This window comes from Nicotiana sylvestris, chromosome 2 (assembly GCF_000393655.2).
Source record: "Nicotiana sylvestris chromosome 2, ASM39365v2, whole genome shotgun sequence".
Taxonomy (NCBI): Eukaryota; Viridiplantae; Streptophyta; class Magnoliopsida; order Solanales; family Solanaceae; genus Nicotiana; species Nicotiana sylvestris.
The window spans coordinates 210,227,842-210,247,217 of record NC_091058.1 but is presented as its reverse complement, the minus strand read 5'-3'; the positions used below and the strand labels follow the sequence as shown (position 1 = coordinate 210,247,217).

The following is a 19,376-nucleotide window of genomic DNA, read 5'->3' as shown; positions in this document are numbered from 1 at the left end:
TAAAATCTTACTTGAATCAAAGTCTTATAGTTTAGATCTAGTCGGGAAAGGAGGTAGAAGCTCGAATACGGGTACAACCGAACTCAATAAAATAATATATATATTTGAAATTAAAACACCTTATCTTTGCTTTATTAACTGCTAATTAGCAGTACTAATATATACTTCATCCGTCTCAAATTATATGACGTAGTTTGATACGGCATAGAGTTTTAAAAAAATATTTTTTTAAATATATTATAATATTTAAGTGGCCATAATAAGATATTTGAAACTTGCGACCTTAAATATTTTACAGTAATATTTATGTATCTATAAAAGCTTCGATTGACGATAGCATAGATATTATTTTCAAATAATAAAAAAATATTTTTTTTTCTAAATAAACTATTAAAGAAAAAATTATTCGTGGAAGTAGTTACTAATGCTTGCATTAGCATAAACTGTTTGCATTATACCCTTTTAGGTGTGATCTTTTTACAAACGTTGCGTGAATACAAAATACTTTATGTATCAGACTGAATAAGAAAAATGTGTCATATAAATTAAAAAGAATGATCAAGAACTTCTTTAATTTTCTAAGAGTGGTGTGAAACAGCAAGTCATATACTGGTTCAAAGATGTTCAGACTTATTTCAGTAGTCATATATATGATGACATTAAGTACGAAAAATAATATATTAAAATATTAAACTAAAATCTCCATGCCAGGGCGTGTATATATCAAACAATTTAAGTATCTCTGATGCCTGCAAGTGCGAGAAATTAGCAAGTGTCAATGGCGGTGGCTGATACAGCTCTAAAATAATATATATATATATATATATAACATAAACAATAATGAGTTTCTTTAAGAATCTTATAAATAGCAGGAGAAAATAAGATATTTCAAAGCGGCTTTGATAGAGTGTTTTACTCTCAAATTGAAATTTTTCAATACGAATATAAATTAATCAGACTCCAAAATAATATCAGACATCAAATAAGAAACAAAAATAAGTTGTTTAAATGTGGAAAAAGGAACTGAGGGGAAAATATTAAATGTGTTTATATATGTGACAGGAAAAGATATTGTGTCCGATGCATATATAGCATCAAAATCACTTCGTCATTTAGCTTCATATGTTATATTATATTATTCAAAAGCGGAGCAAGAAATTTAAATTTATAGGTTCAAATTTAGAACGATAATTTTAAAAGTTATTAATTAAATTTTAAATTTAATATACGTACATATTTAATAAATTTTTTAATATAAATATATTATTTAAGCAAAAACTATTATCTTTGACCGAATCGACAGGCTTCTAGCTTAGCCCATGATATTATTCCCACAGTTTAATTTTTGAGAGAAAGAGGAGACCTTATCTCTCTGACTCTCCTGCCTGCAAAAAGACATTAAACACAAGAAGCCTGTGTTCTTTAACCGCTATCTCCTCATTATATATATTTATTTATATTATTACTCATAAATACTGACTCACTCTACATTTACAAACCCAACATAATCATCAAGTAGTAGTGCAAATTGCTATCTCATACCCACAAGTGGAAAGTTACCAAAAAAGAATACAGGCCTTATTATGTCTTATTTCGTATTTTTATAATAATATAAATAGATCAAATATTTCGAGCTAGCTAAGTCGGCAACAAGTCTAGGTTGAAACATAAGACGTTAAACTATCGATAGTTTCACGGAGCAACTCTGAACGAGGACGTTGAAATTGTTTGTTGTTGTTCTGCGAGTTGAAGTTCTGATTTTGAAGTTGAGTTGCACAAGATGAATCACTCTGTTCCTAATTTTGAAATGGTTGACGACTACCCGATTATTCCTACAACTTCTGGTATCACCATCCCGTCAAAGAAGTCCACAGTGTAGGTTTCATGAAATATTTTTATTTTTTATTCGATATTTGGTATGGTATTTGAAATTTAGTGATTTTACAAGTCTGATCAATGCATATCTTTCAACAGAATGGATGAAGATACAATGGAGCTAATATGGCAAAATGGACAAATAATTGGCCAAAGCCAAAATCAAAGATCTCAAACGGTAGTAGCTTCAGCTCCACCAATATTTATACAAGAGGATGAAATGGCCACGTGGCTTCAGTATCCACTTGACGATTCTTCTTTCGGGCGTGATCTCTATGCCGATTTTCTCTATACTACGCCGAGCTCCTCCGTTGTCACCGTCGCCGTGCCGCCGCCGGGAGAGATTGATACTACCACGACGGAGATCCGTTCGAATCAGCCTCCGCCTCAATTGAGATGTACTGAGGGAGAATTTTCACATCGCTTACAGAATTTCGGGCATTTCTCACGACTGCCTAAAGCAAAATCGCAAAATTATACATCGAGTTCTGGTAACACAGCTAGGGTATCAACGATTGTCGATTCGAATGAAACTCCAGTGGCAGAGTTTTCACGCGTATCGGATAAAGTAGCGCCAGTTTCCCCCGGGAATGACGAAGGAAAGGCCACGACTGATACTACTACGACGGCGGCGGAAACAACCAGCGGCAGGGAAACGTCGACGACGGCATGTGAGTTCACGGGGACGTCATCGGCAAGTGGCTCGAGAGGTAGTGTAAGTGCCAGGGCGGAACCACCGCCGCTGCAGCCTCCGCAGGAGCCGGCGCTTATGCCGGCGGAGGATCGGAAACGGAAAGGAAGAGAAAGAGGAACGGAGGACAATGAAGAACATAGCGAGGTGGGTAAGCAGCTAAATTAGTTTCTGGTTGTTTTATCTTCTCTTAATTCCCTAAATTTTTTAATTAAATAGTCTGTTTAGTTAAGTATTAGTCTATTTAATAATTAAGAAAAATGATATTGTATAACCGCTCTTAAAATAATAGCTAAATTTTATGTGTATATATATATTCACACACTACATGTTATATATAAACATTATATAAATTCTATACACTTTTTGATTATCGAATGTAAATAATTTATGGGACGGATTAAAAATAATCGCACATTTAATTATAATAAAGTAATAAGATTCGTTTTGTTAGATGAATCTCACCATTGAGTTAATTTTTATTTACAGATGATAGTGTATGCTAGTCTTATTCTTACGTCACGAAGGTAGAGAGTTTGTTTTTTGACAGGAAAAATATAATCACAATATTTTTAAAAAAGAAATATCGAGTGGAAAAGTTACCGAATAAAATAGTAATAACAAAAAAAATTAAAAATAAAATAGTCGAAACAGAAAAAACAATAGATAATAATAAAAATTTAAGACTAAAAAAATACGAGAATAATATTAGTACTAATTTATTTAATATAAGCTGATAATTTCCTTGATTAATTAAATTGTATTGAACTATTAATAATATATAAATATATATTTTTCAATGCATTATAATATAATGCACTAAATTATAAAATATGGTAAGTTTCCTATTTATTAAAAATATTAGAAGTTACTTTATCATTTTTATTATCAGCAAAAAATTAGATTCTTTCTTTTTAATTTATGTAAACGTATTTTTTTTAATTCATGTCAAAAAAATAACTTTTTTTTATATTTGGAAATAAATTACTTTTATGTAATAATTTATAGCTACTCAAAATATATGTGTCTTATTTTATATAAGTTTAAATCTTTTTTTTTAAATTTCGTGACCAATTAAATACTCGTTCCGTTCATTTTTTGTTATTCACTTTTGATTTTGCACTTTCTTTAAAAAAGAATAAATGAGGTATATATTTTATAATTTTTCCCATATTAATAACAATATTTTTAAAAGTTTTGGGAAATAAATTGAGGAATGAGTAGTTAATGAATGAAAAAATAGAAAAAAAATATTATCTTTTTTTATTTAGTATAATAGATAAGTAAAAATAAAAATATATTTTTAATATAGTAACCAAGTAAAAGCGAACGGAGTGAATAGGAATATATTATTGTCGGTCCAAATAATATTTGTTAAATGCTCTGAAAATGAAGAACATATTCCAACGGATAAAATCACACTGTATTTTTTGCACGTTGGGGTGTGTACAGTATTGGGGAGTGGCTTTGTCGTTTACTGTATTTTTCCACATATTTAGCGCTTCGGAGAGTTCGTGGCCAGAAGAAAGCCACGTCATCAACATATATACGTAAAATGATGCCAAGTGGCATAATAGGTTAATAGAGTATCTTAGCTTTGACACGTGTATCGTTGTTCACCACAAATTTGCTACACGGATTCTCATGCTACTAATAGGTCGACGAAGCACCTTGTTGGAACAATCACAAAGTACAAATTCTACTGGTCATCCCAATTTATTGGGCTTTTCTTCTCTCTCTCTCTGTTATTTTTTTCCTTTTGTTTTCAATTACTAGTATATTCCTTCCATCCTATTTTACGAATATAAATAGGACCTTTAATAAGTTATAAATATTTATATAATTATGAGTTATTTTATTCAAAAAAAGTTAAATTATTTTTAAATATAAAAAAATATTTTATTTTTGTGGCAAACTAAAAAGAAAAGTCAATATCGGCCTTTATTTAATGTATAAAATTATTCGTCAAATTGAATTTCTCATTTTTCGTAATAGTAACACCTTTCACGTTAAAAATTATATTTTTTTCTAAATGGCATCAATATTTAAAATCATATACTAGTAGTTTCTAGTATCTAATATATATAAATAATATTAAATAAATTTAAAAAAGCATACTCCATTCATCTCAATTTATGTGAAAGTATTAGGTGACAAGGGTTAATGTACCTAATTTTAAAATAAAATTTACATATTTAAAAACTGCAGGGAAAATATTATCATAAGACAACATAGTTAATAATTTCAAATATTTTAAAAACGACTTGGAGAAAATTGTAGTCAAAGAAAAATATGCTTTTCTCCCCAAATAGTCATACTTTCACATCAAATGGGACGAGAGAAAATTAAAGTTTATTTATTGTATTATATAGTACTTTCACATTTTCATATTCTTGCTTGAGTATATCATTGCTAGTTATCATAAATCTGTTGGTTTTCAAGACCTTGTGTTTTAGGGGCGAAGTGTAGCAATAGCCACTTTTAAGCTCGATATTTAAAATATATTTATAATTTATAATGTATTCAAAGATTTGTCAATTCACCCTAACTTCAGGACTAATAAGTACCTTGAATTTGGAAATTCAAGACTTAGTGGGCGTTTGGACATAAGAATAGTAAATTCTAAAAAAAAAAGTGAATTTTTTTTAAAGTGAAAATGGTATTTGAAAATTAGAGTTGTGTTTGGACATGAATATAATTTTGGGTTGTTTTTGAAATTTTGTGGGTGATCTAAGTGAAAATTTTGAAAAACAGCTTTTTAGAGTTTTTCAAATTTTTGAAAAATTCCAAAATGCATCTTCAAGTGAAAATTGAAAATTTTATGACCAAACGCTGATTTCACAACAAAAAAAAAAAAGTGAAAAATTTCTTATGTCCAAACGGGCTCTTAGTGTCCTGAATTTTGGAGTTGCTAATTTGAAATTAAGGACTAAGTGTCCTGAATTTCTGAACTACTAATTTGAAATTCAGGACATAAGATTCGAACTTTAGGACATGATGTCCTGAAGTTTGAACTTTGAGGTTTAAACTCTAAGACGTCGTGTTCTGAACTTTGAGCGAAATTGGCTAATCTGTAAATACCTTATAAACTGTGAATATATTTTAAACAACATACTTAAAAGTTGTTATCCGGTATCATTTCCACGTGGTTTAGCCTAATTGAAATACATTGCGAGATGCATTTGGAGATTGGGTTGAAGATGCCAGTAGCTCTGTCTCTCCTTAGTCTAGATTGTAGTCTGGAGAATGACATGAGGAATGCAAATCTGCAATTTTATTGAAAGGAATAAGTTCAGCAGCATTTAAGTTGAACTGTCTATTTAAGGTATGAAACAGATGAGTAGGAGCAATGGAAATGTCTGTGAGTATATATAAACTAACATGATTTTCAATGTACAAATAAAATAACTAGTGACTGCAGGAGGGAGTAGCACATTTAAGACCACAAAGATGTGGTACATTACACTAATCTTTAGTTTAAGACCACAAGATTTAAAAGTCTTTCCTACTTATTTTTAAACTTTGTACCCAGACAAACTAAACAACAACAACAACCGAGTAATAATCCCACTAATGGAGTCTGAGAGGGTAAAATGTACACAGACCTTACCCCCTGAGAATAGAAAGACTGTTTCCGGGAGACCCAGTCGAACTAAAGACGCATAAACTGAAACGAAGGGAGTATCACAATTCTAATTCTTTTCCTTGATAAAAATGTGCTGGTCCAGATATTCCTTTATTTGACTTTTACTTTATTTCTACTGTCTTAGGATGCTGAATTTGAGTCTGCTGATGCAAAGAATACCAGCAGTTCTACATCCACAAAGAGATCTCGTGCCGCAGAGGTCCATAATCTTTCTGAAAGGGTATATACTTTTGTTAGTATACTGTATTTGTAAAATAATTCTGGAAATATAAATGAACATAAACAGGAATGAACTATGAAATAACTGAAAATCAATTCGAGCCCACTGAATTCACAGTGTTTCCTTAAGGAATTTAATCCCCTCCTAGTACCCAAGGTTATGGATTATTTCCTCCCAGGATAGAACGAATTACACACTAGTGTAGTGGTACTTCAAACCCCAGTGTTTCAGCGAACACAAAGTTCGGTAGCAAATCACACTTACTGTTGCTTTGTTTGATGTTTAAACTATGCAGAAGAAGGAGAGGAAACTCAGAAAATCGTATGGAAATTCTGAGCAGAATAATCTTGTATTTATAGTCAAAGTTGGGCTGAAATCTGAAGAGGTGCAACTCTTCAGAATGATTGTTTCTGCAAAACGGCCACAGCATAAATGTCATTACATAAATGGCTATTTACTCAACAATAAAGAGGGAAAATTGACGAGGGTAGTTAATTTTCTGTTACCAAAACAGGAAAAAACGGATTGGAGGATTTAATATTAATATTTATTTTAATATTAATATTCTGTTATTAAAATAAATATTTAATAACATTTCTGTTAATATTTTACTATTAACAAATAAATTTGGTCCAAAAAGTTAATTGATCATTTGACCGAATTCGAAGCCAAGCGAACAACAACGGCACAATGCTTACCTTCTTCTCAACTCTTTTAAGAGCTAGAAGAAGAGCAATTGCTTATATACCCATAAAAAACCTCTTCCTCTTCCAATATGGGACAATGTCCATTTACCAAGGGGAACTTAAAATTTCACTCAAAAATTTAGTTTCCCTCCATTTCTCATTCACCCTCTTTTAAGTATTTAATATATTAATTAAATACATAAAAAACCCAACAACTTTTTCAAGTCTCAGTCTGAAGGTTTTGATGGTATAACTATTTTTCTAGTATGATTGGGTAATAAATATGTGAATGCAGAGACGTCGAGATAGAATAAATGAGAAGATGAAGGCTCTACAAGAACTCATACCGCGGTGCAATAAGGTTTTTACACTATGTTCTGTTCATAAGAGTACTGCTCTTAATGGAAAATGAATTCTTGTTTTCATATTATAAGTTACTCTTTTATCAACTTTCAGTCAGACAAAGCTTCAATGCTGGATGAAGCGATTGAGTACCTTAAATCATTGCAAATGCAAGTGCAGGTAATATTTGTTGACATTCTCTTTTCTCGCATTGGTAACTTATCTAGTATTTTGATTGTATGAAGTTTTTCAATGATAAATCGTTTTCTTCATATTGTGTTATTTATTTCACTTGTTCTACAAATAGGAAAAGTCTACTGAAAATATATTTCCCAAAATGAAGATTGACTAAGTCAAACAGGATAACTTCCTAGTGTAGAAAATATGGAATTTAGATTATCAAAAGTTCTAAGTCATGTATCAGTGTGGAATAATTCTGATCCAATATCAGGATTTTGGTACTCTTGAGTTATAAGGAATGTAAATTACTTCTTTCTTTCCATTTTGATGCTTCACCTTTTAAAGTTTCCTTCTTGACAGAAATTTACTCCAATGCCGAGGAGATCTTTGGTGTTATAAAGATTCTTGGCAGTTTTAAATTTATGAAAATCATATTATGTTTGAGGTCATAAATGGTTAGGTAGTTGTAGAACAACTTCACTGATCAAATTTCATTGAAAGGAAGCAGTAACTGATTAATGGGAAGGACCAATACTTTTTAGTTTAATAGACTAGGAACCGGAAAATCCAAGTCTCTCGCTTTGGCTCAAGAAGGGGGCAGCCCGGTGCACTAAGCTCCTGCTATGCGCAGGGTCCGGGGAAGGGCGGAATCACAAGGGTCTATTGTGCGCAACCTTACCCTGCATTTCTGCAAGAGGCTGTTTCCACGGCTTGAAACCATGACCTCCTGGTCATATGGCAGCAACTTTACCAGTTACGCCAAGGCTTTCGCTTTGGCACATCTTTCTGTTATTCCAGATTTTGTTAACTTATTCTTGGTGCTGCTTTGTTATGTCGTTATTTATGGTATCCTGTCCAGTATTATATATGATCCCAGTATGTAAAATCCTGCTTGTAAGTTGACATGTGTTGTATCTTCATTTGAAGCTGCTAGGGGAAAAAAATAAGTGGTCAGTTTAGGATACAGTTTGATCATAGCTACTTGTCTGCAGATGATGTCAATGGGATGTAGCATGGTCCCTATGATGTATCCTGGAGTCCCGCAATACATGCCAATGATGGGAATGGGTATGCGTATGGGGATGGGTACGGGAATGGGCATGAACCGGCCAGTGGTTCCATATCCATCTCTAATGCCAGGTCCGGCAATGCAGAATGCAGCTGCAGTAGCACAAATGACTCCTAGATTTCCTGTTCCAGCATATCATTTGCCGTCAGTTCCTGTACCTGATCCGTCCAGAATCCGAGCAGCGAACCAGCCAGATCATCCAATAATGAACTCACTTGTTGGACATAATACTAATCAGCCCAGACTTCCAAATCTTAGTGATCCATATCAACAATATTATGCTCTACACCAGGCACAAGTGTTACCACAGGCAAGTCCTTTGTTCTTCTCACTCATTATATTTGTTTATTGTTTTTTTCAGCCCCACCCCCTTAGTTTCATAAGTCTAAATGATTTGGAGTTCAATAGCAGCTCCTGCACTCATTAATTTTGCGCCTTCTAACATCTCGAGTTTTGATTGTCCTTAACCTCGGTACACTTCACACTCATTCAATCATGAGAAAAATACCGAAAACCCAACTAAATCTGGATTCACATATATTCTTGAATATTGTCATGATGACGATGTTCATGTGGAACTATCACCCAGAATTGCATCTTGCAACAGAGACTAAAATTAATATCAACTGTGGTCAACCGTCTAAAACAGCTTGTTTTCTCATTACCTTAATTTTTTGCATATTCTTTTGAAAAAACATTTCATAATACACAGCTTTTGAATGCAGAATCAGCGAGCGGAACAGCCAAGCAGCCGCCTAGAAGAAAGTCCAGCAAATCATCAAACTGGTAAGTTTATGATTCAGATACTCATACGTTTACATATTACTCCCTCCGATCACTTTATTTGTCCACTATACTAAAAATACATTTTCACTTTTACTTGTCCACTATACTAAATCAAGAGAAATATAATATTTTTTTTCCTATTTTACCCTTATCATTAGTTGCTTATTTTCAAAATTATTTCTCAAGACCTTTTGAAATGCTATCATTATTAGGGGTTATATGGTAAAATATATACTACAGTTATTATTTCTTAAGAGACGTGAAAAGTTTAAATTGGGCAAGTAAAAGTGAACGGAGGGGAGTACATTAATACGGTTGTTATACCAGACAGAAGATTAAGGAAAGATTAATCAACACTGAAGGGTGGAAAATTAAGTGCATCTTAGTATCTGACATTATTAACTTGTTACTCCTGCTGTTTCATTTATATGGCTGTATTTGATTGAGCACGGATTTAAGAAAGAAAGACTTGAATCTTAGAACTTGTGATCTTAAACATATCTATGAGACTATGACTATAAGAGCATGTCATTAAGGGTAAAATGAAAAAATTGAAAGAGTTTCTATATATAGAAAGGTGTCATCCTATTAGAATTGACTAAAAAGGAAAGAGTGTCATATAAAATGGGATAGATGGAGAATGTATTAGTATATGTTCGAGCAACAAGAAGATCTCAAGCATAGAACTTTAACTTATTGTTTTTAAATCTCTTGCACAAATTACGTGAAGAAGATGCTAGCGGGAGCTTAGTGCACCGGACTGCCTTTTTTGCACAAATTACGCAAGAAGATGCTAAAAAATATTATCTCTTTTTTTGCTAATATGACTTCTTGACTATCAGTGCCAAATTCAGAAAAACTGATATAAACTTGGTATTTTATTCAATTTCTGTGCTTTTGCAGGTTGATTTCAAGGTGGATCGACCAAGAGAGCTTTTCACCAACCAAATTTTGTAGTGTAAGAGATTTAAGAGAAACAAGACTGCAGTCTACACTGGCTCACTAATACGAGTATAACTTTCTCTAATTTGTAATTATTATGATAGAATTAGTATTGCTTTATTTATTGTATTTTTTTCCCCTTTAAAAGCAACAGCTGGTTGTCAAACTTGTTAGAATATTACCTACAGTCACGTCTTATTTCTTGCAGTATTTGACCTCTCTCCCCCCAGAGTCCAGAACAGAACAGAGCCAGATTGATGAAAGTATTACTCCCTCCGTTGTCCAAGTTTACTTGTTCACTATTAAATTGACACTTCTTAATATGATAATTTTACTATATCACCCCTAATTATTATTATTGAAAAATTAACTTTGACTATTATAAATTCAAAATGTTGGAAATAATAAGGATTAATTAGGTATAAGATTGTAAATTATTCATTGATTTATCAAATTGGACATCTATTTTTAGTATAGTGAACAAGTAAACTTGGACGAAAGGAGTACTATATAAAATCTTTGATTGATTTTCCCCTTCCTTGATCCCTATCCCATTGGTATAATGTTTGATTATGAGATGGGTAATCTTTGTGAGATGAGATGGGTAATCTTTGTGAGAATCACCCACGTCTTGTGAAGATAGCGTGTGTTAGTCAATTTTCGAATTAGTAATTAAAAAATAGTCAGCATTTGCAAAATCATTAAAAAAATAGCTAACTAACTTATGTTAATAAAATTAGACAAAAATACCTAGTTGAGACACAGGAAATTACAGCATAATATATTGGATTATGGAGCCTCTGCGTATAAACTTCTAGCATATTATGTTGGAACACTAGTACATTATGAAATTCCTACACATTATGCAGGAATCTCATATGTCAAAAATTCGAACTCAAGCATATTATGCAAGAATTTTTTTCCAATTTTTAAGTGTGTTTTTGTTCAAATTTTATCTTTACATGAAAATGTGACTAAGTTTCAATTGATTTTCAAGCTATGACTATTTTTCAATTACCAGTTGTAAATCGGATTATTTCTGATTTTCCCCCGATATCTTTGTAGCCAGTAGCCACAGTTCTGTTTCCTACTCCCTGTTTCATTTTTACCAGACACAAAGTTTAAAATATATTTAAGAAAACTTTTAACACGTAAGCCGAATAAATGCAAAACACCTAGAATGTTTTTTCTTTACGTAATCTTTTCATTCTCCTATAAATTAAAAAAAAAAATTAAAAACAGAATGAGCTTTTATATTAAGTAGGTTCTAACAAATCATGTCATAAGGGTAAAATAACATGGTAAGATTAAATAGTTTCCAAAAAAAGAAAGGTGTCACACTTTTGGGACAGACTAAAGAAAAAAGCTGACATATAAAATGGGATAGGGAGAATAACACCTTGCAAATCAGGCAGTCTTTTAGACAAAGTTACTCCATTTTAAGTAATGATAACTGCAAAATGTACGATAAAATTAGAGATGCTGCTAGGTCATCATAGCTTCCTTTCCTTCTTCCACCTTTGGATTACTAGGAAAGAAATATTGTCTAAATATTTAATTTAACTGTTTATCTACACACTTCATTCAAGGTACAAACAATTTGAAGTAGAAGCTGATAGAAGAAGAGCAGGATCGTGAGCGTAGAATGAACTAAACTGCGAGGAGAAGACCAGATTGTTTTTCCTAATGAAAGTTGAAGGAGATGCTGAATCAGAACTATCTGCAGTTGTATCATTAACATCTTCAAGCAAAACGTAAGATTCGCGCAAAATCTTCTTTGGTAGATATGATCCCGTGCCCGAACAACTTAATGATAGCTTCTGAACCATGGGGAAAGATCTTCCTTTGTTACGGCGCTATTCATTGTCAGGAAATCATGCTTCTGTTGAAGTCTTCATTGACTAATCATGGACAAAATCTGCAGTCACATGACATTAAGCAGTACCAGAAAAAGGTTGCCTTGTAAGAATTATTATTATTGAAGTATGATATTATTATATGTGTACTGTCTAGAGGGAAGGAAGAATGCCACATTTACCTTTTCACTGAATATGCGAAATTCTTCCTTGTCCATTGCCTTGTCAAGTTCCTGACAAACGACAATAGAAAATTGAAGCAGCATTAACATTCCTATGAGAAAGGGAAAAATATCAAGTCAAAGGGGAGATGACAGATATTTTGTTCCACCACAGAAATTATTTGATTCTTGTCTTTCAAAAGATATTTGCAATACTCCTGAATGATTATTTATAGGGTGTAACTAACAACGGATTCATCCCTTCCACTATCTGTTTTTGTTAGAGTTATTTGCTTAGTGAGAATAAAAAGAATAATAAATAGAAAAGAATAATGGTTTGGGTTGTGTATCTACTTCCAATCTACGGCAGGAGAGACGGTTCCATCGGAACAAATATTTATTTCAAGTTCTTTTCCAATTAGCATTTCGACTAAAGTAGCTATTTTGTCCTTTGACTTGACTGCGTACCCTAAATCTATTATAGCACAATATTGGATATTTAAGTAGGGCTATATATATATATATATATATATATATATATATATATTGAAAGATTAAGCAGTACTTACAGCCTCCGCATCCATAGAAGAATCTATGCTGCATATGAGATTTTGAAGCTCTTTGTTCCGTATAGCCTCACGAATTTCATTGGAAGAAGCTGCAATGAAGCTAGAAGATGTCACAGGGGAAATGAAAAACTCAAGAAACAGAATATTGGTTTGGCACATGATAAGAAACTCATTAAATGCTAACAAAACCTTCAATGTCTAGTATAATAAATCAGTATTTTTGTTGAGAGGAGGGTTATAGAAAGGTCAATCAATGGGCTGTAAATCTGAAAAATTTATAGACAAAGTCCAATAAGGGGTTTACAATTCTTGAAGCCAAAGTATGTGCATTTCTCAGAACTAGAATATAGAAAGGTATAGTAGTAAAATCTAAGTTAAACTCGGTATCAGTAGCTTTGGCTCTTACTAAGGTGAGATTCTTAGCAAATCATGCCCTTCACCTTAAGCAAAAACATATGCCTTAATATCACAAACCATATGGAAACAAAATGATGCCTGAATTAATAAAGATGATAGTGAAGCACAAATCCTTCCTGATTCCAAGCTATAATGTTGTAGTAACTATTTATTCAGTCTTATGAAAGGGACATGAGGTGTATTTCGATAATATGAGAAAACACATGTCACACTTTTCTCTTCCAGTTGAGCGTCACCATATCCCTCTTTAAGGAAGGGAACAAGTATGTTTATCTGGAGGTTGCCTCTCGAAGCGCAAGTATGTGCATCTTTTTACAAATATGATAAGCTCATGAAGAGCGTGACAGTTGTATGTCATCCGCTAGCTATGTTACAGAAATCATGCAGCGAATGAGATACTCAGGTGCTTCCTGAGAATCGGTATTATTTTCTATTACACAAGTTTGTGAAACATACCTATAGACTCTAGTCGTGACTGATTCAGCACCTCGCTTTGCTCATCAATGTAGATTGGCTTCTCCACATGTGATCCCGGAGCAGAAGCTGATAGATATAAGTTGAGGCATGTTACAATCTTAAAGTAGGATACCATACATCAAACTTAAATGAAACCACCAAACAATGCCTGAATTATACCAGCTGAATTCATCACTGGTTCACACAAACTAGTCAGAGTCGAAGTGTAAAATCATGCTGACTCATTTATAAATATATAGCAATAGGCAAGAGGGTTGATGATCATAACTTACCGTTTACGCAAATACAAATATTCAATGGTCTTTGGAGAAAGAAAAAACAACAATAAAAAGAGTACCTCAATCTCTTTAGATTATGGCGCTAGACCACTGTAACAATTACATCCAAAACCAGCAACCATCCCCCGAGTTATCCGCAAACCTAGTAAGCACCTTCCACTGAAACCTTCAAAACTACTTCCTCCCATCTACCCCACCAACCCTCCTCTTTTCCATCCATTTAACCATCAGCTTTTAAGAAATACCCAAAGCCCTAAAATAACGGACGGCCTAACCCCCAGGCTCATGTAGCCTCTACAACCCTGTATAACCCACCTTCTTCCTCCTCCGGTTTCCCTGTAACCCTCCCCTTCACTTTCCCTCTGTTCCAGTCGTACCTTACCCACCGATGGACCCTTTCCAGCGGTGCTATTCAGATGGATGCAAGACCCATTTGATAATGGGAAAGCTTACAGCACTTCCAGAAAATAAAGGTTAAATATGCTCAAACAGAAAATGTCATGAAGATTTAAGTGAAATAATAGATGTTTCGGTTATTTACATGAGAAAAACATAAAAATGTTGGTTCCTTCACACAATTAGTAATATAAAATAATTATGAAAAGAAAGAAAGAAACATAGAAGGTGAAACACTACCCCGAAAGAAGTAGGGGTTAAGTTTGAAAAATCCAAACTAACAAACTAAGGTAGTCTAAGTACCGAGAGAATATTCACTTCTTTCTTTCTATTCTCATAAATCCCTTAATCTTTTTAATGAAGATGCATAAGATAGTGGTTCTAAATAGTTTTAACAGTAAGATGTGAATGCAGGAAAATGAGAGCAGAGCTAAGCCAGTTGAGGATGCTACTTAGAAAAAGTTGTAAGAAGCATTACTCATTAGTCCATTAACTCGACAATTAAAACTATACATACATAGCAGACAGAAACTTCAATCTGATTCTCCAGAAACTCATTCATCAAAGAGAAGGTTCGTGCAATATCGAAGTTTTCTAAATGCTATTGAATGTAACTCACCATTAGACGCAAGAAGGATAGTTAAATGACAACCAAATAAGGCTGAAACTCTTGATTATGAAATACTAACAAAGACAATAAACTTCAACTACAATTAAAGAAAAAAAATATGCATATAATTCGCATTCTTATAGTGATTATGCAAAGGTATAAAGAGAAAAAAGTTCAACTTCTTATTTGAGAAGCTATCCTTACCAAGCTTTTCCACAGAAGAAGGTTCCAGTTCTGGTTCCGGTTTCACACAGAAAATTTCTGCATAATCCATAAATAAGCTCATGTAAAACCCATTTTCATCTTAATCTACAGAAACAAATAAGTAGTGCCTACATGAATAATCAGGTTCATAGAATGTGTTTCCAAGAACAGACCTTTATGCTTCTTGAAACAGACCAAAGAACAACTGCAAGACGAAAACAAAAACAACCAAAAAAGTTACGGATCTTTCAATTATCTTTCTAATAACACAACCCATTTAAGTTATATGCTCTGACACTATAATGAATTGTTCACATCATCGTCAATGTACGAAATTTTTACACTCACAGGTCACTTTTACCTGTTATAGCAGGTAATCTGTATTACAAATTTCACATTTTAACGAGGCTTACATGTAGATATTCTTGAGTGACCTGATAGTGTAATATATACCTCCAACTCATTAAGAATTACCAATCAATACTATTAAATAGAGAAAGTGACATGATTATGTAAATATTTTTTCCATCGTCAGTGCATAGAACTTAAATTCAATACTAAATTAACAAAACCTACTGCTATTACGCCTCAATCCCAAACTAATTAAGTCCACTGTATGAATCATCTAACTCAAAACACAGGATTAAAAGTAAAATCAAAATAAGCATAATTTAAATAATTAGAGCAAGAAAGGGAAATTTACTAGGGTATGAAGCAATTGGGACACTTGTATTTTGATTGTGCATCGTCGCATACTTTGCAATTTTTGGGTCCCATTTTCCTTCTGATTGATTTATCGTATTTTCTTTGCTACAGAATCAAAAGCTGATTAAGTGATGTAGAATGGAGAACAGTTCACAGCTGAGAGCGAAGAGGAAAGTTTGTAGGAATGGTGAAAAATATTTGGAGTTTTTGCGGTTTTTGATACGTAAGGGTTAAAGTGCCAAATTGGTCCACTTACTTTGAGTTATATTCAATATAGTCCCAAAACTTGGTCAAATTGTTGTATCCTCCACCTTTAAAAAAAAAAGGCAATTGACAAAGATTATTTTTAGCCTACGCCAGAAACTATTTCCATCCGATAATCTATACATATACTCTCTCCGGTCCACAATAAGTGACCAATTTGCTTTTTTATTTTGGTCCAAAATAAGTGTCCATTTATACAATCAAGAAAAAATTATACTACTATAACTATTCAATTTGTTTTTCTAAAATTATACTTATGTACGTATCCCTAAAAAGTCATTTACTCCTCACATTTGATAAGAGAAATAAATGCTACTATAACTATGATGCAATATTTAATTAAGGATAGTTTAGTCACACTAACTATTTTTGTTTAGAATTTAATATTTCCTTAATGAATGTGTCCAAAATAAATTGGTCACTTATTGTGGATCGGAGGGAGTAATATTTTGAGAGTTTTTATTGAATGTCATTTTTTTCAAAACAAAACATTCATGATTTGCTTGCTATGTGGTAATGATTGACGGATTTGCTTGCTATGACAATACTTATATAAAATTTTGTATACGCCACTGGTAGAGCCTAAATGTCTGCTCACACTCGCAACGTCTCTCAAAAATTGAGCATTACCTCTCTCTCTTCAATTGAGCGTTTTCATAGAGGCTCGATTATTACCTACCACATAGGTTGATCCAGAATTTATATATGAGTTCGATATTAAGACCTTAGTATTAAATTTATTGCACTTTGAGATTATAGGTTTGATATTTAAGATTTTTAATATTGAATTTATTATATTTTGGAATTATAGATTGGGGTCTAACTTTGCTAAATTTTTAGCGAAGTTTCACGTACCCTTTTAATTTTAGTTAAGAAAGAACAGTGATTTTATTGAACAACTAAATAAAAATAAAAGGAGAGCAAAACACTAATAGCTTGCGAGGCGCATGCAAAATTTGAAAATAGGTACAACAATAATAACATAACCAGTATATTCTCATACAATCTGAAAATAGGTATATAGAGATGAAGAAGTGTGACATTGTAAACCTCATATATATTATAACACGACATTCAACATTAGGAAAATCTGAAATATATGTCACTTAATACATTGCAAAACGTTCAAACAAACTCAAATAAATATAATTAAATAAACAAAAAGAACGAAATTACACTCTAAAAAAATTTTGATATCCAAACTTGCATGAAAATGTCACTTGACTTTAAATTATGAAATATCATCTTATGGTGATGGAAGACTTCCAGCCCCACTCCCTGAACCATCACAACCACCCCCCAACCCCCCTGCACCACCCAACCCACCAACACCCCCTAACCCCCCTGCACCACCAAGTCCACCAGCACCACCCCCCAACCCACCTAATCCACCAAGTCCACCAGCACCACCCCCTATAGGTACCCCACCTAATCCACCAAGTCCACCAGCACCACCCCCTACAGGTACCCCACCTAATCCACCAAGTCCACCAGTACCCCCTACCCCACCAAGTCCCCCTATCCCACTACCCCCCGCCCCACCAAGTCCCCCTACCCCACCAAGTCCACTAGCACCACCAACTCCACCACCTACCCCACCACCAAGACCACCTACCCCACCACCAACTCCACCAACAGGCAGCCCATTGCTTCCAATACCACTAAATCCTCCAACACCACCAAACCCTACAAAATTTTTCTGATCAGTAAGACCTTTCTCACTAGGCACTTCTCTTGCTTTTGTGGTACAAATAACTACTAATAAACCAAGAAAAACAAATATCATATTGGACAACTTAACCATATTTCTTTTGTATATATTTTAACTAAGCCTCTCTCTCTTTTTTTTTAAGCACCCTTTTCTTTTTCTTTTTCTACCTTGACATATGTCCACTTCCTTCATTAGCCTTTTATAGGTAGAAATGGATTGGTGTCATGGTGGAGAAGGGATGGTAAACATTAAATGGGATTCAATGCGATATCATGGCTCCTGTTTACCTTCTCAAGATAGAGATAATACTGCGTGCGTACACATTACGTTCCCCAGACTTCAGTTGTAAAATTATACTGAATTTATTGTTATTGTTTATATCATGACTTCTATTTAAATTGGTTCTTTAAACAAAAGAAGTCATCGTCGAAAATATTTTTTGAAAAATAAGTCATTTTATCTTTGGTTGTCGGAAATATTTTAAGGTAAAATATTTTTCAACAAAATAGGAAAAATGATTTAAGTTATACTTGTATTGTATAAAATTTTGCAAAGTGTACCTGCTCGGATCTGAAGGAGTTCAATCTCTTCAATGCAACTTTAGAAATCAGATCTGAAGTTCTTTTATCTTTAAAATGCAACTTCAGGAATTTGAATCTGAAGTAGTTCAGTCTCTTCAATGCAACTTTAGAAATCAAATTTGAAGTTCTTTATCTTTCAAATGCAACTTCAAAAATTCGAATCTTAAGTAGTTCAATCTATTGAATACAATTTCAGATTTCGAATCTTAAGTTTTGAAACATAAACTTGTTCTTTGAATTTCAACAATCCAATACACAATTCAATGCCCAAATCTACTCCAAATGAGCAAATTTGAAACGTAACTTTCAAATATCATAAAGAACAAGTTTCAATGATCAAATTATCAAAACCACAAAATTAAACAAACTCATTTTGCAACTAAGAAGAAGAACAACAAGCTCTAAACATAAAGAAGAAGAAAACAATAGTAAAGAAGAAAAGAAATATATATATTCAAAAATTGGGTATCAGTTAAACTTTTCTTTTAAAAAATTGGATACAAATTCAATGGGTGGATCAAATGTAAACTGGGTACCACATGAAAATTTTACTAATATTATTATCAATCTTTAATAATAAAAAAAATTTACTCCCCAAATAAATCCCAAAAAAATCGAAATAATATTTTTCAAATAATAAGCCATTTCTCATAAACATTTTCTAAAAATGACTTCTGTTATACCATATTTACACCATGTATTTGCTTTTT

General features: G+C 32.9%; 3 protein-coding genes across 5 annotated transcripts; 1 reads left to right on the top strand and 2 right to left on the bottom strand.

The window, feature by feature from the left end:
• The first annotated feature begins 1,504 nt into the window (after positions 1 to 1,504).
• On the top strand, positions 1,505 to 10,635 carry LOC104236611 (transcription factor PIF1-like). 3 transcript variants are annotated; one of them, XM_070168442.1, is made up of 8 exons: positions 1,505 to 1,875; positions 1,975 to 2,713; positions 6,337 to 6,411; positions 7,414 to 7,479; positions 7,575 to 7,640; positions 8,633 to 9,019; positions 9,435 to 9,495; positions 10,399 to 10,635. In XM_070168442.1, exons 1-8 carry the CDS (start codon positions 1,781 to 1,783, stop codon positions 10,401 to 10,403), a joined length of 1,494 nt encoding a protein of 497 aa, XP_070024543.1. In that variant the 5' UTR covers positions 1,505 to 1,780; the 3' UTR covers positions 10,404 to 10,635. The 3 variants fall into 3 exon arrangements, with proteins under 3 accessions (XP_070024543.1, XP_070024542.1, XP_070024544.1); XM_070168441.1 differs by having other exon boundaries at positions 6,337 to 6,432; XM_070168443.1 differs by lacking the exon at positions 6,337 to 6,411.
• A 1,156-nt stretch (positions 10,636 to 11,791) lies between these two features.
• Positions 11,792 to 16,299, bottom strand: LOC104236612 (uncharacterized). Its single transcript, XM_009790569.2, has 7 exons — positions 16,109 to 16,299; positions 15,579 to 15,610; positions 15,406 to 15,462; positions 13,897 to 13,983; positions 13,024 to 13,112; positions 12,476 to 12,526; positions 11,792 to 12,355 (listed from the first exon to the last, which is right to left on the bottom strand). Exons 1-7 carry the CDS (start codon positions 16,180 to 16,182, stop codon positions 12,332 to 12,334), a joined length of 414 nt encoding a protein of 137 aa, XP_009788871.1. The 5' UTR covers positions 16,183 to 16,299; the 3' UTR covers positions 11,792 to 12,331.
• A 1,053-nt stretch (positions 16,300 to 17,352) lies between these two features.
• On the bottom strand, positions 17,353 to 18,262 carry LOC104236613 (glycine-rich protein 23-like). Its single transcript, XM_070168440.1, has one exon. It carries the CDS (start codon positions 18,176 to 18,178, stop codon positions 17,621 to 17,623), a length of 558 nt encoding a protein of 185 aa, XP_070024541.1. The 5' UTR covers positions 18,179 to 18,262; the 3' UTR covers positions 17,353 to 17,620.
• Positions 18,263 to 19,376: the final 1,114 nt, after the last annotated feature.

Bases quoted from the DNA above. Each gene is read 5' to 3' on its own strand.
- LOC104236613 (XM_070168440.1), bottom strand. From the start codon at position 18,178: ATGGTTAAGTTGTCCAATATGATATTTGTTTTTCTTGGTTTATTAGTA.
- LOC104236611 (XM_070168441.1), top strand. From the start codon at position 1,781: ATGAATCACTCTGTTCCTAATTTTGAAATGGTTGACGACTACCCGATT. The intron at 7,480-7,574 runs GTTTTTACACTA...ATCAACTTTCAG, and splicing joins TCATACCGCGGTGCAATAAG to TCAGACAAAGCTTCAATGCT. The intron at 9,020-9,434 runs GCAAGTCCTTTG...TTTTGAATGCAG, and splicing joins AGGCACAAGTGTTACCACAG to AATCAGCGAGCGGAACAGCC.
- LOC104236612 (XM_009790569.2), bottom strand. From the start codon at position 16,182: ATGGGACCCAAAAATTGCAAAGTATGCGACGATGCACAATCAAAATAC. The intron at 15,463-15,578 runs GTCTGTTCTTGG...TGGATTATGCAG, and splicing joins CTGTTTCAAGAAGCATAAAG to AAATTTTCTGTGTGAAACCG. The intron at 13,984-15,405 runs GTAAGGATAGCT...TATATCTATCAG, and splicing joins TTCTTCTGTGGAAAAGCTTG to CTTCTGCTCCGGGATCACAT.